We start from the raw sequence: 19,093 nt of genomic DNA, 5'->3' as shown, positions 1-19,093 counted from the left end.
CATCGGACACATTAGCGTTTCTGAGCTGGTTATTGTGAGTTCGTTTGCTGGTAACGACCCCCGAATACGTATCGCATCACACGGCAGCAGCAACCGGAGCAATATGTACGATACGTGGTTGCGAGTTAGGGCACAACATTAGTCTGCAGAGTTTGAGGATCGCAACAGTAGCGTGCAAAACAACGGCACAGCTCCCGTATCATTGATTATTTGCTGTTAGTAAAATACGGAACGTAAGCACGGTCGGTTGGATTGGATTTGTAAGGGTACGATTTAATCGCATCGAAAAACATTTCCCCTTGCTATCATCCGATCATTCAGAACGTAAGTTTCTATTTTGTGCTTTTCCGCCCTTTTTTATCTGGCAGTCCAACTTGAACTGAAGCAGTAGCGATTATGGAAATCAAGCGTCCTTCTAAAAAAATGCAGTTTCTTTTTAATGAAGTGATGTTCTTGCAAGAAAAAAAAATATACAGAACGTGTAAAATAACAGTAAAGCATTGATGAACAAAAAAATAAATAAAACGCAAACTATAAACGAACTGATTAGAACGCACAAGTCGCAAAACAAAGTTAATTAAAAGAAAAAAAACAGCAGAATGATCGCGCAAAAAGTCAATAAACTCAAGTATGTAATGAAACAAAAACAAAAACGATAAATCAAAAAATAAACACAACTAACATCGTCACACCGAAACAGCAACAAGAGTATTACCTCCGGGGGGGTATCTGCGCGTCAGTAACGCGCAGTTTAGATTTTATATTGCACTTGTGACGACTTTTTTTTTCGTTTTTTATTTTTCTTCTAGTTTTTTCCCCCTAGTGCCAGCAGCGAGGTGAAACAGTGTGGTGGAAACGATTTGCAACACAGTGCGTGGTGCGCGACGCGTTGGTGTGGGATGATCTCACTCTCTTTCGGTCGCCCATCCCGAATATTAGCCAGCGCACATTCGATCAAATCGTACCCACAGGAACAGTAACAGCAGGTGTGGACATAGGTTTGGTAGCCGAATCGAGACGCCAACATTGGACGCAACCGTTGGTGGGATGTTAAAGAGTTGGTGATATTGGTGGTGACAGAGTATAGCGTTGGTGATTTAAAACACAGATGTGGAGGATGGCGTTTGGAGCACGACAGGTGACATACACAAATACATGATCGACACACGTTGAATGGTTGACGACATTACAGACCGGTGGCTCATCATGACATCGAATGTAAGGGAAGGGGAGCGAGATCACACGGTCACAGGGTAATTATAGGTGTTGACAGAAGTTGTTATGCCCAGTGGTGTTGAGATGTGGGTGTTGGAATTTTTAATCAAAAGTCCGAATAGATTGTTGTATACAGGAAGTGTGGAGGAGACTTTCTAACTTCTGGACATTGGAGGACATTCGAGAACGACGGTACACTGCACTCGCATCGGTCCACACGTTACGAAATATTGCAGTTGTCACGAGTGCGCGATGTATCGCCACCACGACGACGATGGTCATATGAGCTGCCAGCACCGGTACGACCAGCACCACTACCGGACATGGTCGTCGAAGGGTAATCTTTGCGGCCACCATATTGCAACATGCGTGACGGTTGTGTTATCGCCTTCGTCTGGATGCGACTCATGGCAGCTGCTCCCGAGCTACCGTACGTCGAACCGGACCCATACGCCATACTGCTGGAGGTGCTCAATCCAGGCCGTTGATGGTGGTAACTGGCCGCACCACTGACCGACGGAAGATGGTACTCATCGTCGCTGTCGTTCTCGAGCATTTCGCGTATGTAAGGGTTCGGATCGTTCCGCGTCAATTGTGTGCGTATGAACTTGTTCGTCTTCTCGTGCAACCGGTGACTACGGTCGACGATGTGACGGTCCTCCGCATCATACCGACGCGAATACTGCGACCGAGCGATGTCACGTGCCGGAGGTTCACGATCGTATCCTACTCCACCCCTGCCAGCAGCTGTAGAGATTGGCACAGCTACACTACTAGTGATAGGCACGTGTGCCGTAGTTTTCGATCGACCGAGCGGTCGTTCGGCAGGGATTGGATAGTGTGCCGGTGGCATTTCTTCCATCTGGTGGTAGTACGGTTCCTTGAAGTATTTCGCCGGGGTACGCTGTATGGCGACCGGAACTTCGTAGCATGCCTGTTCGCGTCTATTCGCCTTCGGGATGTACTCGTCCGGATCGTACGAACGTGGCAGCGGTTGACCCGGTGGCGATGGGACCGCATGAGCATGGCGGGCCGGTTTCGGTACGTACTCCTCCGGATCGTAGTCCCGTGGCAGGGTCGGATCGGGATAGTCGTACAGATCCACACCGCGGCGATTGATTCGTGGCACGTACTCGTCCGGATCGTAATCTTTCGGGATCGCTTTCCGGCGCAACGGGCGGGCACGGCGCACATCCAGATCTTCCACGCGCTTCTCCAAGCTCTTAATGTCCAGCTTCGGTTTGGCACCACCCTCGTAATATGTGACGCCTCTATCAAGAATTGCTTCCCACTTGGAGAAGTCCGTTGTGCGCGGTCTGGGTGACTCGCGGTCAATGTCCACCTTCGGTGGCTCAACAGCACGCGTATCCTTTGCTGCCCGTGCGGACCGCCCAGTTGCTACGTCCGTCATTGATTTGTTCTTGCGGAACTTGCTCGCACCGGACGTCTGCCAGCGTCTCGCAGGATGATCGCGAAGACTTGCCAGTTCCTCGTCCGAACCAAGATCGAGATCGATATGACGCAGACGTGGATCGACCAAATGGCGTGATCGAGATGAAGGTTCCACGTCGTATCCAAAATCGCGCAACTCTTCGAGCGATTGCTTCTGCTTGATCGAACCTCGCCGTTGGCCACCCATCATCGGCACTGCCAACCGGTCGTATGACTTCGAGCGACGTAATTTAGATGACCGTTGCACGGACTGTTGTCTGTTTTCCGGCACGACAAAGAACGTGTCCACTACTGCATCGTTTTGCTTCACAAACACCTGCTCGATGGCAATGTTCTCGATGCTGGCAGATTTTCGTGCCCGCCACGGATCAATGCAGATCGAATTGTCGAACGCGCGCACCGGTGAGGTAGTGTCAGTACGATCGAATTTCTTCTGCCGGCGAAGTGGACGTTGCGGCTGTGGTTCAATCACCGCTGCACTGGTGCTGCTCGTCGGGATCGGTTCTTCGCGGGACGATTTCTCTTCCAGCAGCTGCTTGTAAGCCTTAAAATCGGGCCGTTCTTTACGGGGTGCTGGTTGTTCCTCACGCACCGGTGGTTCATATACAACCGGTGCGGCAAAGTCTGCACCCACCAACCCAGACGTTATATCCTTGAGGATATGTGCATAATCGCCCGACATACCCTGAGTCGAAGGTTGGGGTTGAGTGTCCTTCTCCGCTTCCTGTGAGCCGCTTCTAGCCGTGTGAAGCGTGTAAACTTGAATCGCTTGCGGAGGCGGCACCAACGGAACTGATGGAAGAACACTATCCACCTTCATCGCTGCGGTACCTTGCTTAAGTGAGTCCATACACTCGAGAATTTTCATCGCCTTCGGTTCACCGATAGAAGACGGTTTCTTGGTGGAGCTAATCACATCGGGCATGACAGCAGCGGTAGGTGATCCTCGCCGAGCAATAGTTGAACTATCGACCAAATCGGATCGATTTTGTTTCGGTTCTGGGTCTTCCTTCTTGCACAGCTCCTCGAACAAATCCAAGTCCGTTTGAGACGAATCAGTATTGTCGAACAGCTTCGTAAACGCATCCTTGGACAGGTCCTCCTGCTTGCGTGGAGAAGCGGGTTTCGTCGCAACGCTGATGCGTGATTGATTCATTTTCTCTGTTAGCTGTGCGATGGTTTCGCTCAACATTGCTTCAGAGATAGGGTTTGTGGCAGAACTGTTCGTTTTAACATTGCCCGCGGGTTCTTTAGCAAGAGTCGACATCTTATTGTGTCCTCCTTCATATGCCTTCGCTTCCATTTTAGTTTGGCCAAGTTGATTCGCTGCTGATGCTTCTGTTTTCCTTTCTGTCTTCACACCACTGTTCGCATTGACATTGCTCACTGGTGCCTTAGAAGCAGTAGATTCCACAGTCTTATTAACTCCTCCATACTTCTTCGATTCCACTTTAGATTGCTCCTGTTTCTTCACTGCTGTTACTTCTGGGTTGTTGATTTCGCGAGAAGCTGCAACCTTAGCGACATTCTTTTTCGGCACATCGTCGGTGTCCGACAGGAGCTCGTCCAAATCAATATCCACAGTCGCTGCAGTATCAACGTCAATCTTATCCAACAAATCGTCAAAGTCTTCAATATCCTGTTTCTTGCTCGGCACCGCATCCCGACTGAGTATACCCCGATGTTTATCAATATCAGTGGGTACGTTTGGCATTACAAAGGTTTGTTTTTTACCAGCACCAGTAGAGCTAGACGATGGCACAACGGTAGGCAATACCACGTTGGATTTTTTCACGTACTGTTCCTTTATCTGCGTCGAGCGCTCTAGACGTATCTGCATCTTTTCTTCACTTCCCTGTCGTTTTTCCATCGATCCGGTGGTGGTAGGCTTCGTCGTGTTTGCCGCACGGATCACCTCCATCTTGTATTCGGTGGTATCAGCAGGCTTTGGTTTTACCTCTACGGCCGTGGGACCTACCACCGCGCTCGAGTTGGCACGCTGCAGCTTCTGCAGCTCTTTGTGGAAAGAGGATTTCTGACGTTGCTTCGGTATTGGCACATCGTCATCCAGCGCAACACCCGGCATCAGTTCCATCATCAGCTGATTGATACCCTCCCGATAATGGGGATCGATACGTTCGTCCAACTCCAACGCAGCTGGAGAAACGGTAGCGACGGGTTGTTGAGCAGCTAGCAGCGAGCTGCGAACGTCCGACAACGTTTTCGGAATTGTTATGTCCGGTTGTGTAGCAAGTGGTTTGACGATCTCTTGGTTCGCAAATATAGCTTCATGCTTTTTACGAAGCTCTTCAAAGCACTGCTCATCGGATGAGAGTGTACGCGAGCGGGTGTGTGGTGGCATAGGCTTGGTGCTACCTGTTGCTTCTGTAGCATTCTTATCTGTGACAACTTCCACACTTTGCTGAATCTTTTGAGGCTCTTGAGGTGTTGATGTAGACTGTACTTGTGGTTTAGTTGGTTTGTTTCCATCCTTTCGCTCAGTCTTCAGATGCTTCACATCAGGAGAAGAGGCTTGCTCAGGCGCAATGATGCTTGCTGTTGATTTGCTCGCATCCCTCTGCCCCACTGGCTGTGGTTTTCTCTTCATGGTCGGGGTAGCAAGCCCATTGCAAACAATGGTGGACGTTTCCAAGCTCCTGTCCTGTTTGGTCACTGTTGGAGTACGGTGCAGCTCAAGCATCGAGATAGATTTTTGAGACAGCGGATCCTTCGACACGGGCGCGAACGCAGATTTAGCAGCCGTAAGGGATTCTTCACTCTTTTTCACATTCGTAATCGAGACAGAAACTGTTTTCTTGGGCGATGCAGACTTAGGCTCACTTTGTATTGGCTTCGCGACAGGAAGTTTCGTAACAGCAGCCGGCTTCGGCGTATCGTTGGTTAGTGCACTGTCACGCTGTTTAATGATCGGTTCCGGTGGAGTAGTAGCGGACGCTGTTGATTGTTTTAGCGAAATCTGCACGCTAGAGATAACTTTCCTCGACGCAGTCGGTGTTCCAGTCGATGGCGGTGCAGCTTGAATTGAGGATGACAAGCTCGCCTGGCTGCCAGCCTTCAGATTTGCTGCTGTGTCCGCTGGACCATTCATCGCTTGCTGCCTCGTCGTCGTCGTCGTTTTGGACACTGGTACCGCCGGCGTCGGCATGGTGTTGTTCTCCTGCCTCGTGGTCTTCGCTGACGGTATCGACGTCGCTTTCGAGTCTTTCGCTTGCCGGGTGGATGGTGCTTTCGGAGTTTGCTGCTTCGGTTGCTGGGGGGCCTGAAAGGGCTGCAAAGTAAGTTCAACGCTGTCGCCATTGCGGGACCCAGTGGCAAAGGAGCTCGCCGTGGGCGAGCTCGACTTTTGCACCGTGTCTCCCTCAGGCTCTTCCAAAACTTTACCTAGCTGTGTGGACGCGATCGGTACGGTGTTGCTACTACCAGATGCGTCCACCGTCTCCGTCGAAGCTGAGAGGTTCGTTAAATCAATAAGCGAAGATGAGCGTGTATCGAGCTTGGATAGACTTGCGAGGTATATTTCCTCTAGCGTTTCTTGCATCTTAACCGGCATCGTTATCTTAAACGGGGGCCTTTTAATGGTCATTTTCGGTACAGGGTGTCCCATTACGGTGGTTGGTTTCTGCTCATCAGAGGTACATCCTCCGCCATTTTGTTTCTTCGTTTTCTTGGGCGATCCCTTGCGAGTTGCATTAGCAGTGGCGGCTTTGTTCTTTCTCGTCCCCTTCGGACTTGATTTGTTTGATCTCGATTCTTCCACTATGGCATCGAATGTGTCAACCAACTCATCGTTTACATCCTGCAGTAGATCTTCAAACAATTGCTCGTCTGGATCGATTAACGCCATCTTCTTCGGACTTGTGGATGGAGCGGCAATCTTCTTTGCTCCCATTTTTGGAGACCCAGCAGGTTTCGGTATGGGGGTAGCTTTAGGTTGGATAGCCTTCGGCTGGAAAGCGAGGACATTTTTCTTCGGCTCGGCCGGTTGCAGCGTAGCTTCCGTCTTTGATTTCCTGATCGGTTGGAAGGCAAGAATATTTTTCTTCGGCGGCAAGGGTACAACGGGCGGTTTGGGATTTAAGGCCGCGCTGGTACTCGTTTTGCGAATCGGTCCTGGTGATTCAATGCTGCTGTTGCGTGACATCACAGGCGACACTACCGACGAGGGTGGTGTAGAGGACGATGCATTCGACTTACCAGTAGCTCCGAAATACTTTAGCAGATCTACCTCACTCGCCTTCTTGCGACCCAATGCTGGTGATCCTTCCACACTAGACACCGACGATGGTGTACCGGTGGCGCTAGTGGTACCTTTTGCACCGGAGCTACCGGGGAAATAGCGTGCCAAACTGTTCGCCTGCAGTGCAGTGACGTCCTTGTTCGGCAGTTGTTTCGGTTTCTTGCTTGCGTGAGCCTTCTGATTTTCGGCAAAGAACTTCGCCACATCCTGTTCGCTTTTAACTCCAACCACCTTCGGACCACCGTCGACGGCTGACCGAATCGATTGCATGTTGCTCTTGAACTTCTTCGCCTCTTGCTTTTTGGAGCGCTTTTCCGCTTCCAGCTGTTCCTGCTTAATCTGGGCAAGGAACTCGTCCGCTTCGTCGCGCGTATCCTTGGTCGGTGTTGCACGGTGCCGGCTACTAGAACGGCTGGTGGTGCTAGCCACCGAACCGGAACGCTGACTGCGAGGTGAGGAGGACAGCTGGTGCGAGGAAGCATCCTGAACCAGCCGTTCAAATTCTCGCTCACTATTGCGTGACGGCGAGGCATCCGATTTCGCGTGCTTGCGATGCTTCTTCAGTGATGGTGTCGGTGATGGTGGTATGGTTTTGGAACCTTTGACCGACGACACCGGCGACGGCGGTACGATCTTATCGCTCTTCAGTGAAGGTTTGGGAGACGGTGGAACAGCAGCTTGGTAGTTAGCGGTACCAGTGTTTGTGGTGATTGCTGTAGGTGTAGGTGCGGAACCTGCCTTTACTGCCGACTGCTGTGCTACGGGCAATGATAATGATGGTGAAACAAGCAAAGGTGACACTTGTTGAGACACGACTTTCTGTGTTGGTGGTGGTGGGGATGGTGTGCTTGCTGGTGGTGAGTTCTGTGATTTCGGTTTGATCAGTGTGGATAAACTGTTCATGAGCCCACCGAAGAACGAGGTACTTTTGACTTTGCCCATATCACCACCGGTTGTTGCTGTTGCCCCTGCCGGTGCCAATTTCGTGTCGCACCGTTCCGGAGAGGAACCACCTTGCGCGTGCAGCCACTGTTCGCGCACGCTCAGCTTCTGAAGCATACGCTCCTTAATGGCACGATCCTCAGCACTTTCTTGCGGCGCTTGGCCCGGCGCCGGGGGCACACTCTTCGGTGTGTCACCGATAACACCCGCGCTAACCTTCTGCATCGTGACGACCTGGACAAGAACATGATCAGTATGGTAATGGATGAATGGTGTGAACGCACGCCGTGGTAGCGTGGGTTCGGGTGAAGTTATCATCATGGCGTATGTTTAACACGGTGAAGTGTGTGGTAAAGAAAAACGAAAAGAAAAACATTGTAATACTCGTCTCTAGTCCTGCGATCACCTACACGGAGGAACAGGCAAGCATTCCCAGCAAACAGGGTGTGGGGGGGGAGGGTGTTTGGAATGGCAAAAATATCACCCAAGAGTCGGGAAAAGAAAAAAACAAAACACGTCCTGCTACGATGTGCTGGGGAAAGGGAAAATTCAAAAAACAACCGACGGAAACAGCAACCACCTGCAGCATCGCTTCCCGGGACGATTCGCTCTTACCTCAGTTTCGGTGTCGGTTGGAAGTGTTGGCGGTGGCATCAGCTTCACTTCCTGTCGGCGCATCTCCCGTGCACGTGCTAGCTCTTCGCCTTCCGTTTGCGAGTCCGCATCATCATCTAGTGGAAAAGAGACAAACGAGAGCGTACGGTTAGATTTCAGCACTTGTTAGCACACGATACCGATCCTACCTTCACTGGAGTAGCTGTAAAAATCGGCATCACTGTCCACCATGTTGGAAAACCGTTTGTCACTGATCCATTCCGAGGCGAGCTGCAGCGTTTGCGCTCCGAGCGGCGAACCGGCCGTTTCCTCGTAATCCGACTCACTGTCCGTGTCCGATTCGTCCGAGCTGGACAGTTCCGCTTCGGATACTTCCGACTCCGTGCCAAAGTTACGATCCGTCCACTCGTTCTCGTCGATCACCTCCATGTTCACCTCACCGTCCGAATCATCATTGTCCGGAGTTCTGGTACGTGCCAGATAGTCCACCGTAGACGAACCCAGCTCGGCAGGGATCGAACTCGTACCGACCGTACCGACCCGAACGCCCGCATCACTGGCATCGTATACGCGCCCGATGACTGGGCCCGACACGCGTGACTTTGCCTGCGACTTACGGGATGCCGGTTTGAGCGTTTTGGCTGGCAGCTTAAAGTGCTGCGTACAGTAGAACCTTCCCTCCGTGTCATCACGATCGAACGCGTACGAACCGAGACGCAGTATCGTGTGGCAGTGATGACACTTCAGGCAGGAACGATGAAGCGTAAGGCCTTCGGCCGAAATTTTCTCCATCAAATAGACACGCTGCTTGCAGAAGTGACACTTCTCGGCCACACCACTGGTCGTCAGGACGAGTGCCTTTTGGTTCTGCAAGGTAAATAAAAACATAAAGCGATTAAAGCATAATTGTAACGGACGCAAAATTAAGTTTATCTTGCTTACCGATTTTTGCTGTTGCTGTTGCTGCTGAACCGACGGTGGCTGCTGCTGCTGCTGCTGCTGCGACTGCTTCGCTTGAGCCTGTTTGGATGTTTGCAACTGGCCCGCAATCAGTGCCACCTTATTCTTTCCCCGCTCGCCCAAATCAAGATTGTGGCCCTCCTTCAGCTGCTTGTCGATCGCCTTCAGCGAACTGTCAATCTCCTTATACTTCTCGTCGTCTTGCGGTTGCATCAACCGATTCTGGCGAGCCAAAAACTGTTCCCGGTTCCAGTTCGGTACCCGTTCGCGGCTCTTGCCGATGTCGGTCGTTTTCTTCGACTGTTCAATTTTGCGCTCGATCTCCTTCACATTCCAGTCGCTGCTGTCGATCTTACCGATTGCACGGAGCAAATCTTTCGGTTTCTTCTCCACCACCGGTACCGTTTTACCGTCGATCCGTTGCTCCATCGACCGTACGCGATCACTGAACTGATCGCCATCGTTTAATCCGCGTGGATAGGCTGCTGCTAGACCCCGATCACGATCCTACCGATGGTAAAGCACAGTTCCAGGGATTAGCAACTCATCGACAACATTTAGAAAAAAAAACAAAGCATGTGTTTTGTAGGTTATGTTGTACTTGAGTTTCAATGTTGTTTTGCAATGGGTCAACGTTTACAGTAACATCAGCAATTATCATTATTAACATATGTGCAGTACAGTGTACATGTGTGGAACGGTGTTCATGTGGGTTGTGTCGATGTGGGTCTTTTACACTACATTACCAGAAGCACCATTAATGTTCAATTTTGCTACCACACACATATACTTAGCGAATAATGAGCGAACCGTCACACAGAGTGGATTGGGGCATGCACATGCAAGGGTAATATGAGAGAGGAAATCTAAAAACATAAAGAACATAAGCATTACATATCATTGGGTTATTGATTTTTTTGGGCTGAGAGCAAGCGGGACAGGGTTTCGTTGTCAAAAAGGAAAGGTGTTTAGTGACAGATATGTTATGCTGGAAGAAAAAGGTAAAATAACAGTAAGTAACAGTAAGGTATAAATAATAATAGATTGATCAGCTTTATATCAGGGATTGGCAACGCGTCCGGCGAAAAACGGCCTCTGGGAAGACATTTATTAATTCTGTGCGCTGGTACGGAAGCAATTGTGCAGGATTAATAAACTTCTTCTTCTCCTGTGACAAGTAGTGGAAGCTTCAGAAGCTGCTTTTTTAATCTTCAAACCGTAGTTAGTCAACTCAAACAGCTCTCTTTTCGTTTTATATCTCTGCGAAGAGTGGAACATCAAAGGACACAGAAAATCTTGGTTAGGAGAACACAGAACACTTATTACAGAACATCACACACGAACAGCTGCGATTTTTTTTTACAATCGCGATCGCTCACACGGCCTTGCTAATATCTGACGCAGATAGGATGCAACGCAGATTAGGTGGACAAAGAGCCTTTTTTAAGATGGTTTAGCTAGAAGGCACACGCGCAACAGCAACTACAACTACTCGCCATCCGTCGAGCAGTGCAGCATTGTTAAGAGGCCAGCTATGTAGTGAGGCGGTCCGGAGCCTTCCGAACAAACACTTGCGGACGGGAGAAGATGGTTAAACATCGAACACGTATAGGATTTCGGGGGATTTCGAGGAAAAAAAAACACACAACTTCAACACAGCATCATCCAACAACTGCTTACGGGATAGCGCAGCTTCAGCTCGAGCTCGCGGACACGATCGTTAAACTGTGGCGCCGACTGGCGGTACAGGTAGAGCGAATAATCGTCGAATGCGCCGGCATTATCACTTTCCCGCAGCAAAGTGTTTGCCTGCAGCATGTGGATACTCTTATAGAAGTTCTGCGTTTGCTGGGCACGCTGTTCACGGCGCTTCGACTGCCGATCGAGCCGGTTCGCTTCAATCTCCTGCAGTCGGCGAGTGCGCTCCTCCTAGTGTGGTTGAGAATATACACATATATATATAGAGAGAGAGAGGGAGAGAGAGAGAAAAAAGAGGAAGAAAAATAAGGAATGCCAAAGCCATGGCCATGGCCAACTGATGAAGTGATGTGAAGTGTGAAACGGACCGCGGGCAGGAATGACACACTGTTTTCTTCGTCGACGAACCCGAGAAAACAATAAAACACGTACATACAGTATTGGAATTGAGGAGCACATTTCCTCGCATACTTCCTACCATAAACAAAAACAAAACATCACGGCACAAAGTTCGGTGGAGAGCAACGGTACGGTTCTGTGTGTGCACGACTGTAGGATGTGTAGGGCGCGGCAATAGTTTTGCAACCGGCGACGCTATACGACACAGTGTAGCTAAATACATAATTTATAATAGAGTGTTTTAGTGTTAATTGTTGTGAGTAGAGGTAGGGAAGGATGTTGATAATGCAGTGGTTGTCAGTCAGTGTAATGCATGGAACGTTATAAATCTACCGATATACTGAACTAGAAAGAATAACATTAGTAGCCTTATGGATGATTTTAGCGAATGAACGTTTTATTAAATTAATGTTGTGGTTTTTTTTCTATTGCGTTGGTTTTAATCGTACGAGTTTTGTTTCTACAATTATAGATATACATTAAACTATACACAGATTTATTACACATGCACAATGATTCTTCGGACCGAGAACAAAAAAGAGAGAAAACAGGTAACCGAAACGACCGCAACAAGGACAAGCTTAAGGAAACGATTTAATAAAAAAAATGGATATAGACAATAAGCGACAACATTTATGATACAACCCGGGCGGTGACACAGCTGAACTAGCTGTAGAGATTTTCTTTTTTCTTTTTTTTTTTGGATGATTTACTATGCTACTTTCTATCGGCCCACGCTGAAGACGAATGACAGATGTGACATTAAACATGCAAAGGGGAAGTGTGTTGTGTTAATCGATCACGGGAATGATTTACAGTTGTTATGCGCGACTACTGTACACAAGAAGCAGGTCACTAGTCAATCGTTTGCAACTTATTTATAATGATTTTTTGTTGTTGTTGTTTCTTTTACGCATTTTGCATAATTATCAAAATTGTTATGAGTGTTTGAATAATTATGAATGATACAATATGTGACATATAAACATACATTAGGTGCAGTATTCAATCGAGAATAGTTACTGGGTATCAACGCAGCATCGTCCACAAATCACCATTTTAAAGGCCGTTATATTTTGACATTAAACGCTTTCAAATTTAAACGGAAAAAAGATCATTAAATTGAAATACGGATGTGAGTTAATGCTTTGCTTTGCACATAAATATTCACATGAAAAAAGCTTTTTAGTAGATGTATATTTACAATTATAAATATGAACGTTGCAAAACAAAATGGTAAACGATTATTTTAAAAAGCATGAGCAAATTGTTAGAATGACTCTGAATGCAGTTTTCTGTTTAAATTTCAAATTAAAAATTAAATTTTAATTACAAAAAAAATGCTTCTCCCTCTCTCTGTATGTGTGACAAAAATGCGTCGTACGGCCTGTGGACGATGTTGCGTGGACAGTAAGACACCGTGAGGAGTAAGGCGCAATGGGTGATTCGTTACTCGTCTAACTACTTTACGCCTGGTACGAGCGCTTAACAGTCTCTTGGACGGGGAGCCCGGAAATTCCCAGGTAACTCAATCGATCGACCAAGACATTTAGATTTACCGATCAAAGCCATTTGGTTTTTTTACGGGCTAAGATTGGTGCTGCAGGAACCGACTGTACCCGATCATGCGGGTGAACGGTGGCGTGAAAGCAAAGTAGCTAAGACAGATGGAGATGAGAAATATCCGCACGCAATCGATACTTACGATATTGCCGGACTTCTCGTTGCTGCGTCGCTTGCGCATTCGCCGCATCGTATCGTTCTGGGGCGATGCAACACCACCGTGGCCACGCTTGTAGCGTTCCTCCTCCGCATTCGGATGGTAGTAATTTTTCGCATTGCCCCGCGGACCGAACGATGCGCTCGATGCGGCCGCCGTCGGGATGACATCCTTCGAGCCGAGATCATTCTCGCCCGGACGCACGCCGCTAGCGATCGCTGCCATACGTTGGACGGCGGCCATGCGGCCCAGTTTCGCCCAGGCATCGACATTCGATTCCTGCTTCTGCTTGAACTCGGCGTAATCCAGCTTGATGTGCTTCACGTGCGGTATCTCGCCACGGAACACGTCGCAGATCTGTTCGAGATAGTTGAGCCATACCTTCGGATCGACACCCGATAGCGTAACCGACTCCTGGCCGGACATTACACGCGGTATGCCTACGAACATCGGGGGAGGAAAAACACAAGATTAACAATAAGTTAAAAACCACCTTACAGAGCAAACGCAGCTACATTGAATTAAACCAGAAACTCCTCAAGAACTCACCCAATTGATTTTCGAAAATATTGAACGCATGCTCATTACACACATCGGCACTGAAGTCGGTCAACTCCTCCAAATTAACCAAATCAGGCCGGTAGCGATGGATCAGCGTACACAGCACCTTCCCGTTGGTGAAGCATTCCGTCGGTTCGTTCAGCTCCTGCACAAACCCACTATCCTTCAGCTGACCCTTGAGCCAACGCAGCAGCGTAGCACCGAGCGGCACCACATCGATCGTGCGCCGCTTGCGCTTAACTGGCAGCTCGGTCGCGGGCGTTACGCTCGAAGCAATCGCATTACTATCGAAGAACGTCTGCTCGAGCAGCACCGGATCGTCGGTGTCGAGCAGATGCTTCACCTGCGCAATCTGTACCGACGATTTGTTAAGGTTTTGGTAGCGCGTTGACGGATCGAGTGTGTAAGCACCAAAGGCGCGGTTCAGATTTTCGGGCGTCGTTTGCCCGAGCAAGCGGTACACCGATTCTCGCTGGGCGATCGTCGCCAGCAAACTGTTTTTCGGGTTAGCGAACAGCTTGATCGCGTACGCCGCATCCATGCTGGACAGGAATCCTCGGGCACATCCCGACCCGGTGGGCCAGAACGGTTCCAGCAAACTGTCACCGACCAGACACGACAGCAGCCGATAGTTTTTGCGCACCGTCACCTTGCACGAGTTGTGCGCGGCAAAGATGGAGGTGAAATCAAACACGGCCACGTCCGGTGTACCGTAATGGTTGACGGCAAACTCCAGGTTGGGCATCTGGTACTTGGTGGCAAAGTTGGCCGCATCCCGCGCATACTCGTACAGCTTCGGTTTGTCCACGTTGGACGGTGCGAGCAGTTCGGCCGGATCGCTCAGATCCTTTATAATCACACCGCGGTGCAGCAGGCTGTGCTTCTTAGCCGTCATCACAAAATAATGCGTATCGTCCTTATAGTACACGATGTTCTCCAAATCGCAGCCCGTCTTTTCGTACAGCGCTTTGAAGAACGGTTGATCGAAGATGAACGCCACGCCGCTGATTTCCTCCACCATCGCTTCCGCCTCCGTGCGCTTGTTGATGAAGTTGGCCGTGATGGCGATCGCCAGCTTGCCGCGAAATTCTTTACGCTGGAAGCCTTCGAGCGTGTTGCGCTTGCCGTCCGCACCGATCAGCACATCGAACTCGTAGTGTGACACGGCGTGATCTTCTGGCGAAACGGATGCGCGCCACCCGCAACCATCGCCCGGTTCGATCTCCTTCACGAACGAGACGCCCTCGTGCATTTCGACGCCGAGCAGCAGGGCCACCTTCAGCAGTATGCACTGCAGCTGCCGGATCGAGATGTGATCGATCGAGCCGGCACAAAACTTGCCGTAGAACTTTTTCGCACCGAGCGCTTTCAGATCGTGTATGATGAATGGCCACAGGTGCAGTACATTGTTACGGCTAATTCTGTCACGCTTTTCCACCACAACCTAAAACGGAAGGAGTGAGTAGATATTATTAGGACGTGGTTGACTTCGCCAGAATTTCCCCAGATGAAGTGGACTCTGCCGTACTTTCTCGACAACGTTCAAGATTCTAGGACAGTTTTCCTGGAGCATTTCAACGCATTAATTTCAGCAATAGCAGGACTGAAATATGTATTTCCAGTTTTACTTGTTAACTACAAATCTTAAGCAACGTCTAGAAATTGTGACAGAAACCAGTCATCTTGAACATAGGCTCCAACATTACTAGCCCATCTCAGGAAACCCTGTAACCCTCCGAGGAGTGCTCTATCTGCTTACCACTTTGGCACCGAGAAGCTGAGCATCGATCGCGGTACGCAGACCGCAGGGTCCGGCACCGACGATCAGGACGCGTGTGTTGGTTGCGGCCTTGCCCTTGCTGTACACCTTGTGGGCGGCGCGTGCATCGAACTTCTTGAACAGTGCCTGCGCTCGCCAGTCACGAATCGTCGCCTTCAACTTGGGATAGAACTCGTTCAGCGGTCCCGGTCGCAGCCCGATCGTGTCCAGCATGTTCCAGTAGAGACCCCGGATCTGTTTCATTGTAGTTGCGGCACAGAAATGTAGAAACATTTCTGTTGCCATTGCGGCCCGCTCATGGTCGACGACGAATTCTTCACTCATCGTGTGTGTGTTGGATATTGGTAGATATTCTGAAACGGAAGGAAAACAAAACAAATTACCATAAATATGGCGTACCACGGAGATATCCTTATCAAATATATTACTATTTGTTGCAAACATTTTGCAACTTCTTCAAAGGTAAGTATTTACATTTATATGCGACAACCTCCCGCGTATGTGTTCATTCGCGGATCATTTCTCGGCAACTGAATTACCCTCCGATGTTTGCTTCATACCATCATCCAGGAAGAAGCGATATTTTGCACGACACTATCAACAGTATGATTCACACCAACACACAATTTGCACTGTTGAATATAGGGCGCGTTATCTTAGCATTGAACCCTACACCCCCATCCAATCGGCAATCGGATGCCTTGGTATTCGATTGTATGTCCCCCTGCGCCACAGAGTACACTACTGCGTATGGAGAGATAGAAAGCTGGAGGTCTCTATCTACAACGGTATGAGGATTTAGATAGCGCGAGCGCGTAGTATTGCAACCGATAACTGTTCCGTTGACATTGGTACCCGGCGTCACAGTGGATGGTGATGATGATGCGTACCAATCGGCCAGAGAATCCGTACTTGTGGAGTTTGTAAATACAAAGACACAACAATGGCAATGCGCCGCACAGTTACAGAGCAACCGTTCCTGACGAACTGTAAGGTCCTTCGGTCGGTGAACTAAGAGTGAACTAACTTGATCGGTCTGCTGTCACTCTGCGGTGCCGTTGTGCGTTAACGGCGCGCGCGCGCGCACTCGGTTCAACAAACGACCTTACAACTAACTCTGCCTCATCACACTTCATCATAACCGAACTGCCCCCGCCAATAAATGTTTGCCCCAACACCCAATTACTACCGAACGAAAATCAGCCAGATGATCAGCAGCAGTCGCCTGGTCTCCCCCCCGATTGCTTTATTTGTGCGAGAAGGTAACTCTGTTTCTCAATACTTTGTTTTGCTTTTTGAACCGTATGGAAACAATCGGCGCAGCGTGTAACGGAGACCGTATTTTGCTGGCAAGTCGTCTGTGATCGCGTTCAAATTGCCAAACAGTACTGATTTAAAAAGAAGAGGTTGAGCGCACACCTTGCCTACCTCAAAAGCTGGGTGATGTCACGAATGACCCAAGTTCAGCCGCCGAAAGGAAATCTCTACCCACCAGTATAATTTGGTTGTGAAAAACAGTGATTCATAAAGGCAATGTTGTTTGTTTGGGGATTATTTTTTTCCCCAACTGCAGAAAACGTTTAATATTTTGCCGACTATTTTGGCACAGATTTAATATATACCACACGTGTTAAAATAAAGTTAGTCATGCAAATTGGAGGCAGTTTTTTTTTTTTATTGACGCGCACACTATTTTCTTCAAGATTTGGGATTGGCACCTTCCATCCATTTCTGACCTTGTATGGATTTATTGCTTTTCATTCGCACCATTATAGACAGGACACTTAAAATGTTCTACAGGATTATCGTGGAATGAGATTAGAACTCAGGCTCTGTGGGGTGAAAGAGCAGCACTATTACCATCATGCCATCGGGACACCTCTGCATCGCTGCGTTAGAATTACAACATAACTAACTGGTTGGGACAAATCCTAACGTTTACAGCGTAGGACGCTGTAGGACGTTATGAATCATTTTAGGAAAACAACACTTAAAGAGCTTCAAGACAAGAGAAGAAAAACAAGATAATGACCGTATAGATCACATCGTTTTATTTAACATATTTAACATATTTTGTAACAGAAGATCGATTCACACACCACACCACATAAATCTTCCCTTTTGCAGAGGCCCACCCCGGTGAATCATCTCCGGTTGCATCTTTTTTTCATTTAGAGACAGCGGCACCAGATCAACAACCCCGCAACGCGCTAAACCTCGCTCGACCGTGGCATTCTGTCCGTTAGGCGGGCGCGGTGCGATCTGGTCAAAACGGTACACCGCAGCGCACTCTCGGGCCTTATGGAGCTGGAGTTTCGGTAAAAAGGTACGAAAGCACCTGTGCCGCACCGAACACCGAAGCGGCAACAGAAATTATTTATATGCTCATGCTTGGGCCAGCAGCAGCAGCAGCAGTAATCGGGGCATGCAATGCACGATGATGATTATGATCGCACAATTACATTGCCTTTTGACGCGCGCGAACGCCCTCTCCCCATATTCGCATGCCCCGGCGTTATCGATCATGTAACTAGAACAATTTCGCGCCCAAGTGTGGAAGCTGAAAACCGACACAGTGGAGTAGATTTGCGCCCTATTTTTAAGTGCACTTTGATGGCAATAAATGAAACAACCACCGCGAAAACGGGGACTTCAAAATATTATTCATATTGCCAAACCCAAAAGTCTTCTTGCCCTGCTAACGTGTTGCTGCAACTGGCTTGCGTGGGGTTTGTTTTTTCGCGGCAATCAAAATATCACAACGTGCAAGCGAGGCGTAAATGCATACAATAAATAAAGTCCGGTACATTACGGCACGCAGTTAAATTAAAACAACACATCTTTGGTACGCATATGTGCGGCTTGCGGATTCTTACTGCCACGAATCACCCCTTGAAGGCGAAACCCCCCCGCCCATTGTATTGGTTTGAACTTTTCCAAGCAGTAAAAATACTTTGGCAGAGGAAAAACAACATATTTACCGCTGCAACGAAGGTCAATCGTGGTGAGCAATATGTTTTACAATCGGGTCAAAACGGTAACGTTATTCTTTCCCGAGTGCGAAAAAGGCTGAACCATTTCTATTTTCCCACGAGCTATGGCGATTATTTTTCCGAAAATGATTGCACTTGCCTCAAGGTTTCAGGTTTGGTGAAGCGCCAAATTTAAATTGCGTTGCGTGTTTCTTCCAGTGTTAGGTAAGCCAATAAGTCTCAGAGAATTCGAAAGACACATACCTTTTGGAAGAAGACACTGGATTTTCTATAATGTTTTGTAGCTCCAGACTTCAAATTGCTATCTGGCAACCGATTATACTACAGTCTCGGTAGTCACGGCACTTGCATATGCCTCTGAGAAATCTACTCTTTCCCAAACTTACGAAACCCTCTTAGTCGCGTATATATAGACTCATCAGACTCATCAGGACTGATCACGTCACGAGAATGACACTGGACGTCCCCGTCCGTAAAGTCCTTATAGGCCATCCACATGG

At 48.7% G+C, this 19,093-nt stretch overlaps 1 protein-coding gene across 9 annotated transcripts in view; it reads right to left on the bottom strand.

Moving 5' to 3' along the window:
• LOC118506709 (F-actin-monooxygenase Mical) overlaps positions 1 to 19,093 on the bottom strand; it is a 67,760-nt gene that overhangs the window by 13,488 nt on the left and 35,179 nt on the right. For 5 of the 9 annotated variants that reach the window (XM_036044204.1, XM_036044224.1, XM_036044233.1 and 2 more), the window contains 8 exons: positions 15,580 to 15,953; positions 13,809 to 15,264; positions 13,245 to 13,699; positions 11,123 to 11,371; positions 9,425 to 9,949; positions 8,671 to 9,349; positions 8,483 to 8,598; positions 780 to 8,101 (listed from right to left, as the gene is read on the bottom strand). In XM_036044204.1, coding sequence (XP_035900097.1) covers positions 1,436 to 8,101; positions 8,483 to 8,598; positions 8,671 to 9,349; positions 9,425 to 9,949; positions 11,123 to 11,371; positions 13,245 to 13,699; positions 13,809 to 15,264; positions 15,580 to 15,924 — 10,491 coding nt within the window. In that variant the 5' untranslated portion in view covers positions 15,925 to 15,953 and the 3' untranslated portion in view covers positions 780 to 1,435. Of the gene's footprint in view, positions 1 to 779; positions 8,102 to 8,482; positions 8,599 to 8,670; positions 9,350 to 9,424; positions 9,950 to 11,122; positions 11,372 to 13,244; positions 13,700 to 13,808; positions 15,265 to 15,579; positions 15,954 to 16,074; positions 16,350 to 19,093 lie in introns of those variants that run through there. The other 4 variants (XM_036044271.1, XM_036044280.1, XM_036044253.1 and 1 more) reach the window with 3 other exon arrangements.

Source organism: Anopheles stephensi, chromosome X, assembly GCF_013141755.1.
Source record: "Anopheles stephensi strain Indian chromosome X, UCI_ANSTEP_V1.0, whole genome shotgun sequence".
NCBI classification, from domain to species: Eukaryota; Metazoa; Arthropoda; class Insecta; order Diptera; family Culicidae; genus Anopheles; species Anopheles stephensi.
This window is presented reverse-complemented; position numbering and strand designations above follow the sequence as displayed.